The sequence below is a fragment of the Temnothorax americanus genome, unplaced genomic scaffold (genome assembly GCF_048541705.1).
Source record: "Temnothorax americanus isolate GAGA-0224 unplaced genomic scaffold, ASM4854170v1 Scaffold164, whole genome shotgun sequence".
In the NCBI taxonomy this organism is placed as follows: Eukaryota; Metazoa; Arthropoda; class Insecta; order Hymenoptera; family Formicidae; genus Temnothorax; species Temnothorax americanus.
This window is the reverse complement of record NW_027509301.1, coordinates 39,168-57,125: the sequence shown is the minus strand read 5'-3', so window position 1 is coordinate 57,125 and position 17,958 is coordinate 39,168. Positions and strand designations below refer to the sequence as shown.

At 32.3% G+C, this 17,958-nt stretch overlaps 1 protein-coding gene across 17 annotated transcripts in view; it reads left to right on the top strand.

Moving 5' to 3' along the window:
* Window positions 1-17,958, top strand: part of Ndae1 (Na[+]-driven anion exchanger 1) — a 57,543-nt gene that overhangs the window by 17,149 nt on the left and 22,436 nt on the right. For 10 of the 17 annotated variants that reach the window (XR_013256406.1, XM_077402977.1, XM_077402979.1 and 7 more), the window contains 7 exons: window positions 4,168-4,301; window positions 7,409-7,543; window positions 12,566-12,631; window positions 14,714-14,852; window positions 15,271-15,490; window positions 15,877-16,000; window positions 16,817-16,993. Coding sequence is in view for 16 of the 17 variants with exons in the window: in XM_077402975.1 (XP_077259101.1) it covers window positions 4,168-4,301; window positions 7,409-7,543; window positions 12,566-12,631; window positions 14,714-14,852; window positions 15,271-15,490; window positions 15,877-16,000; window positions 16,817-16,993 (995 nt within the window). In the remaining variant the exon portion in view is untranslated. Of the gene's footprint in view, window positions 1-4,167; window positions 4,302-7,408; window positions 7,544-12,565; window positions 12,632-14,713; window positions 14,853-15,270; window positions 15,491-15,876; window positions 16,001-16,816; window positions 16,994-17,686; window positions 17,750-17,958 lie in introns of all 17 variants that reach the window. The other 7 variants (XM_077402989.1, XM_077402985.1, XM_077402983.1 and 4 more) reach the window with 5 other exon arrangements.

Genomic DNA, 17,958 nt, shown 5'->3' with positions numbered 1-17,958 from the left:
CCGCCTTCTCTCTCTCTCTCTCTCTCTTTCTTTATTTCTCATTATCACTATTACTTTTCATATAATTGCAAACTACTGCGCACATGAGAAATTCGGTAATTCCATTATCCCCACGGAAGGACGGTGCACATGTGAAACTCCGTTCTGTGAAACTGTTACTCACATCCCAAAATTAAATTACGATTAGCATAGAAACTTAGTCGGTCTTGCAAGGGCGAACGTGAACGGAATATCGAAATAAACGTAACCATTGTAGTTGCACAATCGATATGTGAACGTAAATGTGTATGACCAATTGCACTCCAGCGTCTTATATTTCTATAATATTACTCGAGGAGACTTACATTCTAGATAATAATACTCACATCAAACTTTTGTTTTCAAAGTACATCGTTTATAAATGGTTTGCCACTCGTTTAAAGTTTTGATCGATCTATTTAATTATAATCTCAGGAAATCGTAGATTTGAAGGACAAAAGATAAACACCTTGCACACTGACGTTAGAAATATTAATATTTATTTTTCGAGCACTTTTAAATTAAGTAATCTTTTTTTCTTACCTAAATTAAAATTTAGTTAATCTTATTTTTGGCAATTATTTATACATTTATACATTTTTGTCCTATAATATATACTTACTAACCATTAAAGTTACTTTGATAATCGTTGATAAACGTGAGAACAGAAGAGGAATGTCGAGGCAAAAGGAAATTAGTAAATGTCTGAGAGGAAGAAGATGATTACAGAACAAGATGAAGATATCATAATAGAGAACTAGATTATGCTTCTTTCTTCTGAGAAAAAACAGCAGAAAATATTTTCAATTAAGAGAGAAGATTCTCTAAAATTTCAAAAACTTAAAGATTAAACAAAAATGTTTTTTGATTAAGAAGAAAAATTTGTAATATTATAAGACAAACAAGTTTGCTGGAATTAACATTTAATAATGTACCTAATACATTTTCAGAATGTTTACATATTAAAAAAAACTGTTTATTTCATCAAAAATTAATTAGTAAAGATTATTTAAAAATTTTTAAATTAAATATTTTATTCTTTAGAATTATTAATACATTATATTTTCTGACACAATATAATAACCATCATGTGTATAATATTTTGCCTGAAAAAGCGAATTTATAAATTATAATATATTGATTATTTTTATATTATATACGATTAATTGCGCGACTATATTACTACGTTTACGCGAGCGTTACTTCTGTAGTATCTTACGATGATTCCTTCGCGTAAACGGGATTTTGTAGTAACTTACGATAATTTACTCCGCGTAAACGAGTGATATATCGTAAGTTACTACAGAAGTAACGCTCGCGTAAACGTAGTAATATGATATGTTCAGAAAGCTTAGGCTATTTTTATAGATTCCTGTCTTCGAATGCACTATGGCGCGTAAGATTAATGTATGTACATAAATAAATTTCATGAATTTAATTATTTTGAGGTAATCCATCAAATTTTAATAGCGTCTATAATTTCTGATATAAATTCATCTAATATTGCGCCACAAAAATACAAATAACATTTCGATCAAACAAAATGTTATCTGACCAAACTGTTATCTTTTGCGTAGGTTGATTAAACTCAGTTTTGTATTCTCAGTATATTCTGTTAGAATATTGTATTTAAATTACCCTCACCCACGTCTGTTATCCCTTTTGACGTAGAACTACGGTCTTTGTCGACAGTAAGTAGGGGGTAACATTGGGAGCAGATGCAACGAAAACATGTCACACTTTGAACGTTTATATCTTCGAAACTAATAATCGTAGAGTAATGATTAATACGTTATTAGATAGCTTATATAATCCCATTTCCTCTTGAAAGTTTCAAAAGTCTCAAAAAGCTTCCTAAATGAGGAAGCCTAAGGAAGCCAAACAATTATAAGCATAATAATTATGCTCAGGTCTCAACCACTTACAATTTTGGCAATTTAATATCCATTATTGGCAACTTTTCCAATTCCATTATATTCTCCAGTCTTTTCTACCCCTATTTCATATAATACTTTAAGATTTGGTTGATTAGTTCCAGCTTTATTAGGCTTCTATGTATGTACATATTCCTAGCAAATTTTAACGTACGTAACTCAAGAACTAATCAATTTTAATGATTTATATATGAAATAGGGGTATATAGAAAAGATTGAAAAACATAATATAATTAGAAAAAAAATTGCTAATATAATAAAAATTAAACGGGCACAGTAATAACTGTGCCGCAACCAACAACGTAGAACTACGTCACTATACTGTCACTAGTTCATGTTAAAGTATTCAGCGAAGGACAGTTGACATAGGGCTACGTCAATTGCCACTATTTCATTTTCAAGTATTCAGCGACGTAGCCCTACGTCAACTGTTCTTCGCTGAATACTTTAACGTGAACTAGACAGTAAACGTTTCTACGCCGCGTTGTTGCTTGCGGCACAGTTGTTACTGTACCCGTTTGATTTTTTGTTTTGTAATCAATCCACATTTAGTTTTACGTTTGATTAAACATGGAACCGAAAATTTTTTATATCTATTTTTGTTTATATTTTTTTTTATTTTCCTCATTTTTATGTAAAGTTGTAAAAAGATTCTTAAAAGACCATCTGTTAACTGTTAACTGTCAACTGTAGTTATTAAACGAAGCGATTTAATGAATTCATTTTGCGTTACGCTGTATCGAAAAAAAGTTGATTTCTTATGTATTCTAGGAATGGAGTGATATATAGAATGTATAACATATAGAATAAAATGATATCTACTACAATTGTGAAACTACTACTATCATATCACAATGATAAAAAAACCACTACTATCATATCAGTTAAATAGGAAATAATCAGTTGATTGAACAAACTCCGATAAGAAGAGACTTGCAACTTCGAATGAAGGCACACGCAACAAAAAAAAACAGATATTACTTAAATACAAGGATATGAACATTTGATGAAAAATCTAGAGATAATTTTAGTGGAAAATTTTTTTTGTATCTACTACCTAATATATAAATTTTTATACATCTCTTTATTATTAATTATTACTTACGAATAATGAATTTTTACTGTTACAGCATTTGAGTTGTCTTTAATTTATTATATTTTATGACATAGTATTTATATTAAAAAATATCATATCTAATTTTATATTTTTAAAAGATGAATTGATATCATCAAATAAATCACGTCGTTGACATAATTTACAGCAAAATGTGCTAAATTCATCTTCGTTAGCGAGCAAGAGCACATTGAGAACGTCGAAATTTATATGCCTCTCTCTCGCAAGAACAGTAGAAGACTTAAAAGCTACTTCGCGACAATTTGCAAACGAGGACAGATACAATGCTATGAATACGAAAAGAAAATATACATTCATACTGAGTATTGCATCAGGGAATTATTTGATCACAAAATAATTATGCAAAATTAGTTATGGTAATGTATTTTGAGAACTGTATTATAAGTTGTAATTCGAATATCGAGACAAGATTACATTTTTTGTTAAGAAAGAACAAAAATTAATAATTGATCGAAAAATTTGCGTATTTCAATAAAAATAAATAAAATATTTAAATATGTAAAATAGAAATGAAATAGAAATAAACTACATTAAAAAAGCTAAACAATTAAATATAAGGACTGAAATAAATAGTATGAAACTTAATAGCATGGAAGCGGAAGGAGAAAGATGAGGAGGAAGCAGTGCAAAGTGACTCCGACGGTAGAAGCTTAATTATTATTAACTGGTGTGGACGGTCGTGGACAAACGCCTACGAAATATTTTACATCGATGTACGCTCGTGCGTGCACACATTTGGCATCGTCGCCAAAATGAATAGATAACTCGCAACGTGTATTAATCGAATGGACAAGTTAGCGACAAAATTCACACAAGTCGGCTTTTACCAATAAAATACCAGCTGGGTGTTTCACCAGAGGAAAATTTACCGTTAGAAACACGTTTCTCTCTTTCTCTCGGAAAGCGAACAAAGTCACAAACGAACCCGATGATATTTCTGCCGGTTGAGAAGTCGTTAATGCTCTAATAATAGAAAAGTTGCGTTCTGTAGCGGATGCATACGCGGAGAGTCGTCGTCGCCATCGGCGATAATTAAATCAAACGTATAACTTATTTTCACGTCGTTTAATTTATTTTCAGGCCGTGGATGAAGCCGGGAGCCGGCACTGGCGGGGCCGCCCGCGCCCATTCGGGCGGGACAGGTGACGACGAGGCCCCGAAAGATCCGGGCGCACGGATCACCCATCAGTCTTACACGGAGAAAGATTATGAAGGTATAATAAGAAATATTTAGATTTCTACATTTTCTTAAAGCTATAATGAGAGTTAACACTAATCGTAGTTGATAAACTATTTTTATATATATTAGAAGGCTGTGAACAAATAAAAAATTATTTTTTTCTGACATAATTTGATTTAATCTAAATTAATTAAATAAAACGTTTTTAATTAATCTTTAACCATTACATTGTTTTACGAATACCTCTTGTTACAACTCATAAGCCTCCAAAAATATTTTTTTATATTTATTAGAATATATTCCAAATATATTTCATTTAGGATATATTTTAATCAACCATATTGATTAAAATACTGAATATAATATTAAACGCATTTATTCTCAATTGATTTTTTAACTTGCATCAAATCGATTATATACCTTACATTGAAGCAATTAAAATTATTAGAATGTTTTGACGAAAAATGCTTTTATTTATAGAAGCATTCTGTATCTTTCAATTCACGAGGCACCTTGACCTCTTAACCGGCGCACGAAAACAGTTTGACTGTATTAGAGCGTAAACAAATAATCTCGGTGTCTCTATATGGGCATAAAATAACAACTCCTTATTTCATTGGTTCTAATACCCAACTTCGAAACAAATACGTGTGAGTTGAGAGGTGGTGTGCTCGCGATCAGCCCTGTTCTACAGTTAGTCTGACGTAAGAGCGAGAATAAATAAAAGGCGATACAGATCGTGCGCCGCATTCACTCACGTTTTCGAATAAAAGTATCGTGTGTGTGTTCCAAACTATAAAAAACTGTACATATAATTAAATGTTATAATAAAAGTGTTTGTTAAAAATGCCCTCATAATTTGTTCGTGTGTTCAAAGACCTCCCGAAGACTACTGTATCCAGTCAAACCAACGACAAACTAAAGATCGCATATTCATCTACTAAACAAATACATTCTTAATAATGTATATAATTATGATATTCATCATATAAAGATATGATATTTATCTTTAAATTAGACTTGAGAGTGAGTTTCAAATAATTTAAATTAATTCGAGTAAGCAATTAAATGCTGTATTTGAAACAGATAGAATTGTTCCTTATGTTGGATATATAGATTTAAATTTAGAAAGTACGAAATATTAAAAATATTCTGGTTCTGCGAAAATGGTTGGTGTTAAAGGTGATAAGTCAAAGTTACTTTGTAGTTAGTAAGATATAGAACATTCGATTTGATATTGAACGGTTATATTTGACTTATCCAATACACGTCCTAATTTTTTGAAAGGCTACTATCGTTAGTATGCACGAGATATTCGATAAATTGTTCTACTGTTCTGAATATTTCGACGAGAAGCATCAATTGCAAAACTTTCATCAGAGATGTGACATCCATTTATGTAATTTATTGCTAAGATGACATAAAAGAAAAGAAAAATTTAACTGGCATAAGAACAACGAGAAAAATATCAATGTGTAGATAACAATTCCGACACTTCTTGATATAAACTCATGTAAAATTATTTCCACAATCGCGGATATTTTATAAGCAAATGGAGACACGAGATGAGCTTTTGCTGAAATATCGAATATCGTCTGCAGAACCAGGCTATAATGTGCCTGCATCTGCTATAGGTCAGTCTGATATACGTATCTGGCTTCAGTGTTTGCTCGCACGACGGACCTCGCGCCGTAGGTGCTTCGAAAATCGTTACTTCGTTAAACAACACCGATTGTGGATGGATATGGGCTTGCGACGAGGTCACTTCATATCGGTGACGAAACGTGCGAATAGAGGCCGTATATGTTGTGACGGTCTTATAACGTAAACGCTGGACTTTCCAGCGAAACAAATTGATCGCCCAGATTGACAGGTGTGCACTTCCTACGATCGACACGATGCAGAGCTTTCTTGTCAAAAATGTTGAGCTGCCGTTATAAAGCTTTCTATTGAATGACTAATTATATTCACGGCTCACAGTATCTCAATCTGTACATAAATATAAATTTACATTAGGTACCTATCAGGATATATATTCAATATTCGTACATAAACATTTTATTATAATTAACGCTATTTTTATACTGTACGTCATAATGTTATAATATCCAATTATACTTATATCACGCGCCTTATTTAAATACAAATTATGTATTTTCGTATGCATATATTATTATTATATGCACATATTTCCTGTAACATTTACAATTTGACATAGACCCGCGTAATAATGTAGACGACAATTTGTTAACGAAAGTAGTTAAAAAATGATGATATTGAGATAGCACATGATTATCTTTGTGAATTATATATTGTCCACGGAAAGAATGGTTTTGCTGAACTATCTAAAAATTTAGCTAGATACAGATCTGAAAATAATTTTGTTACACCATCAAAATAATTATGTAGAACACTCAAACTGATTGCTAAACGTCAAAATTTTTTACAGCATTATTATTATACTTCAACTACTATAATTATTTTGATGGTGCAACAAAATTATTTTCAGATCTGTATCTAGCAAAATTTTTAAATACTTCAGCAAAACTGTTCTTTCCGTGTGTTAAAAAGTTGCTAATATTATTAACACTTAGCTGCCAAGGGGATCAAAATGACTTGTTTCACATTAAAAAAAAAATTATTATTTTAACAAATTAATCAAAGGCGAATGCGCGCGAGTCAGGCGCGGTACGTGGTGCGCAAATAAAGAAATTAATAAGTAACGAATTACCGTGTATATAATTCACATATATGTATATATATTCCAACTTAATAAACTGCGCGCCGATTTTTTATCGGACTTGAAACACAGCTATCACCTATGTGTGGACTCATCTTAGCACGCGATCTTTCGTTCGAACTATAGCCCACGCGTAAATTAACCCTATCTGGAAAGACACACCTGGAGAATCTTTTCACACTTAGTAGGATCTAGTATAGTCTTGCATGGGCATCTTTTCAAGATCACGCGATTAAATGATGCTAATTTTCTTTCGTGTGGCGAAAGAAAAGCCTGATGTGTATCGCGTGCATTCTTATCAGGGAGAATTGCTCTAAATCCCGCGCATCTTCCCCATGGTGAGAGATTGGCGAGTTGCGGAGGCACTGTGTGTGACGGGCATCCCTTTCATCTGCTTCCAGGTCACAGAGCGCACACGGTGTATGTGGGCGTGCATTTGCCAGGGGAAAGGAGACACCGCCGGCACCATAAGCACCATCATTCACAACGGCAGTCGTACCCCTGTGGTAAGGAGGACGCCGACAACGATAGACCGAGTAAGTCGATCCTTCACTTCTTCTTTCGTCTTCCAGAAAGTTGTGCTACTCTTATCGATAATGATGTCGTGTCGTGCAATACCTCGAGCTTGATGTTCAAACAGTGACGGAGTATCGTATAAGTATAATGACGAACGCACGAAGTAACACTTTGTGCTGATGTAGTAATTTTCAATTTTGAGTTTTTACTTTTGCCGATTATTAATTTCAACTTTATCATCCATTAAGTCGGGAGATTAATTCATCAATAGGATGTACTTTTACAATAATTCATTGAGAATATATAAGTTCTGTATCTTACATCTATTATGACATATATGTCTCTTAGTTAAATTATATATATATACATATATATAATTTATTTGGAAGCTATTATTTTATGTGGTAACTATTGTCGATATATCGTTTGGAGATTGTTATCGTATCCTACATTCCTGTCAATAAGCGGATGTTTCAAATTCTGCGGCTTAATAGAACGTTGTGGCAGAAACGAGGATTCACACGTGGGCGGCACATGCACGAAACGTTAATTACGTATGAGATATATTACCTAGCGTTCTGAATAAATACATACGAAATTGCACAAGAGTACGAAAGTATAATTAAATCAAGCACTTATGCTTGATTTAATACTTTCATATTATTAACGCTTATACGTATATATATTAACATATTGCGATATATCATATATTGGAGCAAGAAAGTTCATTTTTCCATTGCATCTTTTAACAATAAAATTAAGAATCTTCAATATATACTTTATTTGTAATCTTTGTTTGTAATCATCCATATAATGAATTTTCTTCGACAGAAACATTTTAGTTTGATAAAGCAAGTTTGATTGCGCCAAGAACTTAAAAAATTAGATAAAAATTGATGTTACTAAAAATGCCTGTAGTTTTAATTACATTATAATTATTTAGAATCGTCTCGGATTGATAATATGCCAATGTTACTTCATAAATTGATAAGCAAATCTGTACGGATTTATGCGATTTATCAAATTAATTTCATATTAATTGATTTCTTTGACAATTAATTTCTTTAATTAAAAATAACTTTTTTAAATAATCCTTTCTTTTTATTGATAAATAATAATAATACTGTATGGAGATTATCTCAGCTAGAGATCATCAAATATTACTTCAATTGAGAAGTTAATTTAATGCATCTGTAAACAATAAAATCATCAAATCTTATAAATATATCGTATTCATCCCACGATATTTATATACTATTTGCAACTCAGAGTTTGGCATCAACGCGTGCTACGTTCTTTGTGCTTCAAAAATGACACGTGTATTTCGAATACGTAAAATTAATTTATTTATGACTTAGATATTATATATTTTGTAATTTTTTATTTATATAATGCATTTCCCTAAAAAAATATCGCCTTAATAAAAAAGAGATATATAAAATAATTATTATACTTATCTATATATATGTTTTGATCGTACATATATATATATATATATATATATATATATATATATTATTTTAATATTATTCAATTTATAATATAAGTTATAAATTGTTTTTGTATCCTAAATATTACATAGTTTTTAAATGCAAAAGCAATTCTTTTAATCTTGCATGAAACTTTCATTTATTTAATATTAAATTCACATTTTTTTTCTAATAAAGTTTCTATTTAATTAAATGTAATATCTATAAGTGTAAAATGTCTAACTTGTATCAATCGTCGTATTTCCGAAGTCATGTGAAGATGTACATTTTCTGCCTCTTTGTTGCTTAGAATAGACAGAGTCGGTAAATATAGCAATAAAAAGAAGACTGGGCCAATCTAAAAATGAAACGAGGGTCGCCGCCTTGCATTTCGTATAGCGGCGTGAGTTTCGCATTTCGCATGGCAGTGCTATTATTTCGCTCACTCAAATTTAACATTTGATGGTATTTCGGAAAAATGCGTTTATTGCATGGAATTGTTACACTGACTGTTCGAAAAATCTGTAATTACTTTTTTGTACTAAAAACGAATTCGGAATGTTGAAACATTTCACATGTGATACGTTGCGCTTTTGCGGAACTGCTTTATCGAATGGAACATGGCAGCGCGCCAACCACTTGTCGAGACTTATCCGGGTATTCACCCTACTTCTGTTACACTGAATACAAGGAGCCTGTCGATACCGAGATGCTGTGGCAGCCCTTCAGAAATAAGGAATGATGTTATGTGTTATGGTTTTAACTATACGAAGAAGAGAAAAGAAGAAGAATCTAGCATGGCACGAAAAAAATAGTATTTCTACATCATATAGTCTTTTCTACTGCTGAACTAGTGCAGCTAGTTCAGCAATAGAAAACAGACCCATATAATGTTAAAAATAGCGACAAACGTAAAGTATTAATAATCTCACAATCAGTTTCATTTTGATAAAATTCGTACACAGGTTATGCAAGAACTATTTTTATTATTGAGTCGATCTTGAATTGGCAAAAATTTAATAGAGCACTATCTTTACTTTATAAAAGTTGACTTTTTTTATTATTAAGTGTTTTATTAACTAATCAAATTAAGTTTCAAAATAAAATGTGTTTGTATTCATTTACAAATAATTTTATTTTCTCTATAGCTTTATGATTTGATACATAGAAATTTTTTTGCATAATTTAATAGTTAATAGTAGATTAAAAGAACCTTCAATGGTCGAAAACTTTCGCATGGAGTGAAGTATATGTTGGTAAAATTGGAATCAATTACCTACTGTGAAGTATATTTTATCGAAAAATTGGAAGATGATAAAGTAACTGATCAAGTTATTTATTTGTAATAAATAAAACACGATAAAGATGAAGAAACTGTTAGGAAATATCGATCGTCAAGTTTCCAAGGCGCCATATACGTCAAGTATTTAAATTTTTTTATTAAATAAAACGAAAACGTATCAATTTTTGCATATACAAAAGAGCAATTAATTAATTAAATATTTTGGTAGATAAATATTTTATAAATTAATTACATATTGATAAAATATATTCATAAATTAATTATTACGTATATATTCTATATATATATATATTGTTTCGTGTGCTTGACGAGAATTGATGAGACTAGAAAGAAATACGAAAATCACGACGTTAAATATATATATTTACAACTACATTAAAAATATACATTTACAACTACAATCTTCGGGAAACTCTCTCGCGCAAACACATCGGAAACTTATTGCAATTTCTTACCAACTAACTGTAGCGTTATCCATTTAATCGCTGTCACAACGAAACGTTGACGTCTTAACCGCAATACCGTTTTATTATTTATTTGGATATATTTATATGTGCTCGTATCTGTGTAATAGCTAATAATAAATTCTAAAGATTGTGCATTCAGTGCCATTATTGATGCCATTGTTGGCACTAAATGCAATCTTTAGAATGTATTATTAGTGGTGCCATTGTGGTCCTAATAACGGCACCATTTTATATACTCGAACACCAAAAATCAATAACAAAAAAAGAATAATATATTCATCAAAATATTGTATAAAAGAGACTTGAATTCATTTCTGTAAAAAAATCTAGAAAATTATAATTAAAATTGATATGTGTTGGGACACGTTAAATACATTCAAAACATTAAATATTGTCTGTTTATTTAAAAAGTTTTGTTTATATTAGATTGAAACATTTTTCTAAAAGTGCTAAAATGTATAATTTCTTACTTCGCGTATCAATTTCTACCGCTGCAGACTGAACCAATTAATAACGGATCTCAAGTACAGCTCGATTTTACTTATAGACAACTCACTTTATAAGTTTATAACATCGAAGAGAGGATCTTTATACTTTATATAATCATGTTATATTAGTTATTCTTAGCTTAGCTAGTCTAGCAACGGTTTTTAAAAGTTCAATTAAATTTAAAATTAAAATTAAAAATTTGTTGAAACGAGCGTTTTTGAAGCTTGTGCGAAGTTCCAGAAACTGATTTATACTAATATAATTTATAATAAGCATATAATAAGCGATTTTAAAATTCTAGATAGAATAATTTCAATATAATTTTTCACTTAACTTATTTTAATTATAATATAAAAATATTTGGAAAAAAGTTAAATTTTTGTAAAATAAAAGCCAGATTATATGTATAATAAAGATCATAAAAATAGATGAACAAAGACAAATAACGTCAAACAAAAATTTCTATTTATTATTATTTAATTATCGTGGATAAATAAAAAAAATTATGTTTTATCTATTATTAAAATAATTTTAACATTATATTATTAAAATAATGTTACAAAAAAAATATTAAATTTTGCGTACGTTGCATGTTAAGAAAATATTTTTATATAAGTATAATATGTATAGTGAAATATAAGTCGCGAAAAGCACAGCTTTAAAAAGTCTAACATATTTCTTCTTATTCGTGTAGTAAATGTCAGAATTTTGAGAGAGAGAGAGAGAGAGAGAGAGAGAGAGAGAGAGAGAGAGAGAGAGAGAGCTCTCTGATTAAGTATAGAAGTTTAACGAAGCGTTGTACAAGAATCTGACGTAATCTAGTTAGGAAATCAAAGTAAATAAGTTGAATTTCTGTAATGTGTGTCCATTTCTTACTTGTATTAGTGATGGGAAATCTTTAAGGTACGGTTAATCAATACGTCGTCAAAATCTTTCATCATAAATATCCGATCTTGACTTTGCCAAACATCTTGTATATGTCAAGACTAAGTGATTAAGATATTCTTCATCACAAACGGCTGAATCAATACCACAATTCTTGTGCTGTCTAATTGAAAACACACATGATAGACAGTAACACGTTTTATCACATCAAGTAATAATTATAAAGATAATTAAATAATTTTCTTTATAAAAAATGAAAGAATTTTTATTTTTCACAATTGAATTGGAAGCATAATTATTGATTCTAAATCTGCTCATTTTGTATGTCAGTAATTTAAAAAAAAATATAACAAACTCCCTACGAAAATTATTTTCATCAACATTTCTTTAGTCCGCGCGAATGACACGGTAACACCGTTGACATTGCAGGACAATTGTTGATGGCGCGCAGGGGTCGTCTCGCCAGCATCTGCGACCCCGCCGGCGAGATGATATGTAAGCCACCCTTATGCATACATATGAGACTTCTTTATGTGATGCAAATATTTAACACGAGATCGTTTGTGCATCCTACAATGCAATATGAATTCTATATATACAAGTTTCCTTGCTGAAAATCTCACGTGTTTGCTGCGATTTGCGCACGAGAGATTAAGTCGGCCTTGAAGTCGGCGGTGCATGATGCTTTCGCTGAGATCACATACCGCGAAAGTAATAATCTCGATCAGATTTTAAGCCTAACGTATAACGGAATGTTTTGACAAGATGTCAGGTGTCCGCGATAATCGCGTCACGTGCGTCTACGTTTATCAGAAGCAAAAGTATAGCTTGTATATCGCAACAGACATTGCCTTGATTCGTTGATTATCGTTACATAAATGCGATTGTATTTAACGTGGCGAACGCATTTGTGCCTAAGTACCTCGTCATGCGTTGCCAACGTGTGTGTGAATTTACAAACTCTCCGCACGTGTCCGGCACGAATTATGTATACCAAGGTATAAAGTCCCGGTTACGCAACACGCCGGTTACGTTAAATATTTAGAATTGTAGGATGTACGAACGGTATCGAAATTTTGGCGACGCACGACCCAACACAATACAAAATCCCAGAGAAGGGTATAAGAACGCTATTTCCACGTTTGCGAGGTGTAACCACGGTCGATGAAAAATTTACCGCATGCGAGAATACACAAGTAAATACATCGTCCATATGACGATTGGATACTTTTAGCATTTTATGACAAAATTACCGTGAAATAATGGAGCTGCCTCGGGGATTTGTAATTCAATTATATATAATACATTCGCATTCTCGTATTTGGAACATTTTGAAATTGGGATACAAAATTATTTACAAATATTATTGAAATAAATGTAACGTTTAAAAATCATATCACATTAAGAAAAATATTTATGTATAAATTACGCTTTAAATAATCCTGTGATAGATCTCATAGGTCAGTATAAATAATTGATTGACCTTAAAGTCTTCTTTACATCGGCGATATAGTAATAGAACAGGTCAGGGCTATGGGGGATAGCCTTTTCCCTTGCAATTTATTTTATAAAATAGTACTTTACCCAACTCTAGTTATGTAACTTACATTACACAACTGGTTACACAATCGTTTTAATTAAAAGATTTCTATACTTTTTTTACTCTGCTTTCTATGTGTTCTCTGAAAAAAATCTTTCTAATGTGCATGCGTCATCTATCATGGCGTATACATATATTCATACACATAATATTTTACGCTATTTGTCGGTCGATCGATCAACGTCAACGTCTTCCTTTCACTCGAAGCTTTGAAATCGACGCAGTTGTGCTTAGGGGACGTTTCGGAAACGAAATTCTGTCCCCTTTTTACATTATATAAGTTTCGTTGACATCAAATAATGTCGGGCACTTTTGTGCTGACATTTCTCGGCCCTCGCCAAACTTTGTTTCTTCATTTGATCATTCTCATAGTCTTTTGGACATATAAGAATTTATCTTGTCTCTCTGCTAATATTTTACTAGAAAAAATCTAATTTTTTTTTTATATATGCTATGCAATGTTTCTTTCTGGATTACATTCATTCGCTGAAATGTGCAGAGAATAAAATGCAACATGGCATGTTCATGGAAACTTGAATAGTTTACTTGCTTGCATACCGTTTTGCACGTAAACAAGAATAGCCGATATCGTCTTAAGGATTTATTTGTTTATCTCTAATTTAACGTGTAAGTTCTCGTAAAAGTTGTCTCAATCTCTATCTGATGACGAACAATGTACATAATGAAAAATTGAGGCCAGAATGTCTATATACCGTTATAATATCTATTAATATCGTAAGTATTTTGTATTTGTCAACTCTTTCAATTGCATTTATATAGCTAAACATTTCGCAAGCGATATCATTTTAAACGAATCTCTCATCTGTTATATCTTATTATACTTAGCGTATATATTTTGATAAATGTATAATATGCTCTTTCTCTCTGTATAAATATTATACATACTCTCGCATATCTTTGTCTGCCGAATGCGACTTTAAGATCGGCGATTCATGCCTTATTGCACAATTGTTTAGTCACTCCGCCAGCCCAGAGAGTACAGTTCATCCTTGGCGAGGAAGTCGGTGACGATGCGCACGAATCGCATCCGCTTTTCTCGGAGATGGAGGAGCTTATCAAGGATGGCGACGAAATGGAATGGAAGGAAACAGCGAGGTAAAGGTCAAGTTGCAACTCCACCTCGATTTTAATTTTTTAAAATGCAGGAATATGTTTGCGCATTGATGTTACGCATCGTCGTTTTACAACGGTATATAATATTTTTACAATTAAAATGATGTCCAATTATACATGCAATACAATGATGTGGAAAAATACATATACAATACAAACAATTTTAATCTTTTGAATATATCGAAATAAATAATTAAACGAAAATATCAGTGATACAAAAAATACAGAAATAAAATATTGTAATAATAATCTTCTAAATGCAGATTAAAGTATTTTGGATTCATTTAAGACTTAAAAAAGATTAAAAGAGCTTAAAACTTTAATCTTTAAAATAAAATAGCAAGTATTTTTATAAATCGTATATACGCAAATATTATACATAAATATATAATATACGCAGATGGATCAAGTTCGAGGAAGACGTCGAGGAAGGTGGCAATAGGTGGAGCAAACCTCACGTTGCCACTTTATCACTGCACTCACTCTTCGAGTTAAGGAGCCTCCTTTTAAACGGGACCGTCATGCTTGATATGGAGGCGGGCAGCTTAGAACAGATAGCTGATCTTGTTCTCGATAATATGATCAATAAAGGAGTACTGTCGGTCGAATTGCGAGAGAAGGTAAGAATATAGCCAAGTAGGTACGTGAAGAAACGTCATTCTCTGATACCTGTTCTTCAAAGTTTTATCGCGATATCTTTAGACAGACCACAAATACATTTATAATCCTCACATTTTGTCATCGATATAGATAACGTATGCATGTATAAAAAGTTTATTCATGCGTCTCGTTAAAAAGGGAGCTAACTTATTGGTTACAAAGATAGCAATGTCATTGTCGAAAACCCGTTATCGATATTTAATGAGAGCTAAAAGGTTTAGATTTACAATTCTATATTTATTCTTGATATTTCTGTTTTTTTTTTTGAATCAATACTTCGGCACATCAGCCACACACGTGCACACCTCTAACCAATCGATCAGACGGAGTATTAATATCATTTCAGGTGAGAGAAGCCCTTCTCGTCCGACATCGGCACCAACACGAAAGACGCAAAGACAATAACATGTCGAAGTTACCGATCATAAGGTCGTTAGCTGAGATAGGACGCAACCATTCCTCCTCGAAGAGTAAGTTTCACGTTACTTTCTCGTCTCAATATCGGTAAATTACTTTTTGACAGGTTGCCGATGGTTCCACACACACACATGCACATATAGTGTACATAATAACTTGTAATGTCAGGCATATATGGAAGCTCAAAAACAGATTGTCTCAGCGTGATTAGCACTATCCCATTTGCCTACCTAACGTGCCCGTGCTCAACGTGCGTGCGATTTTCCTCATTCCTTTTTATTTTATATTTATATTTAATTTGTCATTTTTTCTAAATTATGCTTTATTTTTTGGTTAATAAATTTATTATACATATAGTAAATAATATAATAAACATTATAATTAATAATTATTAGTTCTTAGACAAAACAAAATCCCTATATCCTGTCATAACATTATTATTTTACTTTTATTATTATTTAATTTAATAATTGCTAATATATTTAATTTATTATTTACTATGCTTGTGTGTAATATATATGATCCGAAATAATGTTTAATAGATAAATATAACAATAATAATAACAATAATAATAATAAATTTGAGATTAAATTAAGGTCGATTTTTTAAACTGATCTTAATTTTTATTTTGCAGATTACTTTTCTTTTATTAATCTTTGATATCGCGGATCATTAAGAGTCTGTTATAATTTAAGTTGATTTAATTTAATTTAATCTTAATTTCTAATCCAATTTTGTTTTTATTTTTACCTGCATTTTCGTTGAAGACCACCCGGATGACGGTGGCGGAGACGAAATGGTCGGGTCCACGGATCTTAGGGTGTGCTAAACTTTGTTAAAACGCGTACGACACAATCGACATTTTCAGATTGCGACTGTTCATGTGGTATGCATGCCTTGTTGACGTCAGATTTGCAGGAGCGTCGTGAACCGAAGGACACTTACATGCCGTCCGTCGCCCGCAGCAGCAGCTGCCCGAATTCGAACACGGCACAGCTGTCGAAAGAGGCGAAAGACCTCAAAGGGCCGTACCTTCTGGTTCCAGGTACAACTTAGGCCAGTTCATCCGCTAAGCAGCCTTGGATTGCGGTGCTTTCGTCGCTTTTCTAACCACACCCCGAATGGAACAACCCAACTAACAACTACAACATGCGTGTATCGATCGCTTCGCAAATTCTACCTTTTATCGCTGCCGGGATTAAAAGCATTCGCGAGTTTAGTTCCGCCACTTCGATTCTGAGAGATTTGTAATTTGAACCTAATCGATTAGGTTTGCGGCTTAGAACTTGATATGCCAACAAGAAAGTACAATTGTTAGGAAGTTTATTTCAGTTAAGTGTATTGAGGACAAAATTTCAACATTGCAATGATATTTTAGAATAAAATTTTAAAAACGACAATTTGTGATTCTGAATTTGGGAGGCAAGCGATACGTTTAGCTATAACTTGGTATCATTGGATTGTGTGTCATAGTGCGTGCCGATCAAGCGAGGATCAAGACAATCTCGATTGTCGCTGGATCCGTCCGCGATCCGTTGGATTTACAAGCCGATCATGGTCATTCCCCAACTGCCTGATGTTTCTTGGTGATTGTCTTGCTAATTGATTGTCAATGTGAAATACAATCAGCGTCATCGAGACTGCTCATCGCCCTCATCGAGTCACCTCTCTTCGTGCGCTCCGGAGCTCAAGCCGGTCGAAAATTTGTAACTTACCATCGTTTCTTTTCTTTTATCAGACGAATTTGGCATACCCCACGTGGTGGGATTCACGACGTGGTTCGCGATGTGTCCGCTAAAAGGTTAGCTTGCCAGATGGTTTACACTCGATTCTATTACGAATCTGCACAAAATTCTACTTTTCTCACTTATTATATTATCTTTCGTCTATACTAAAGTCTCTTCTCTGTCGTCTTTCACGTGTCTCATCACGTAAGCTCGTGATCGACGCGCGGCGAAACTCATATTCCGGTCTCTTGTCGATCCTGCCTCCTATTATTTCAGCTATCTC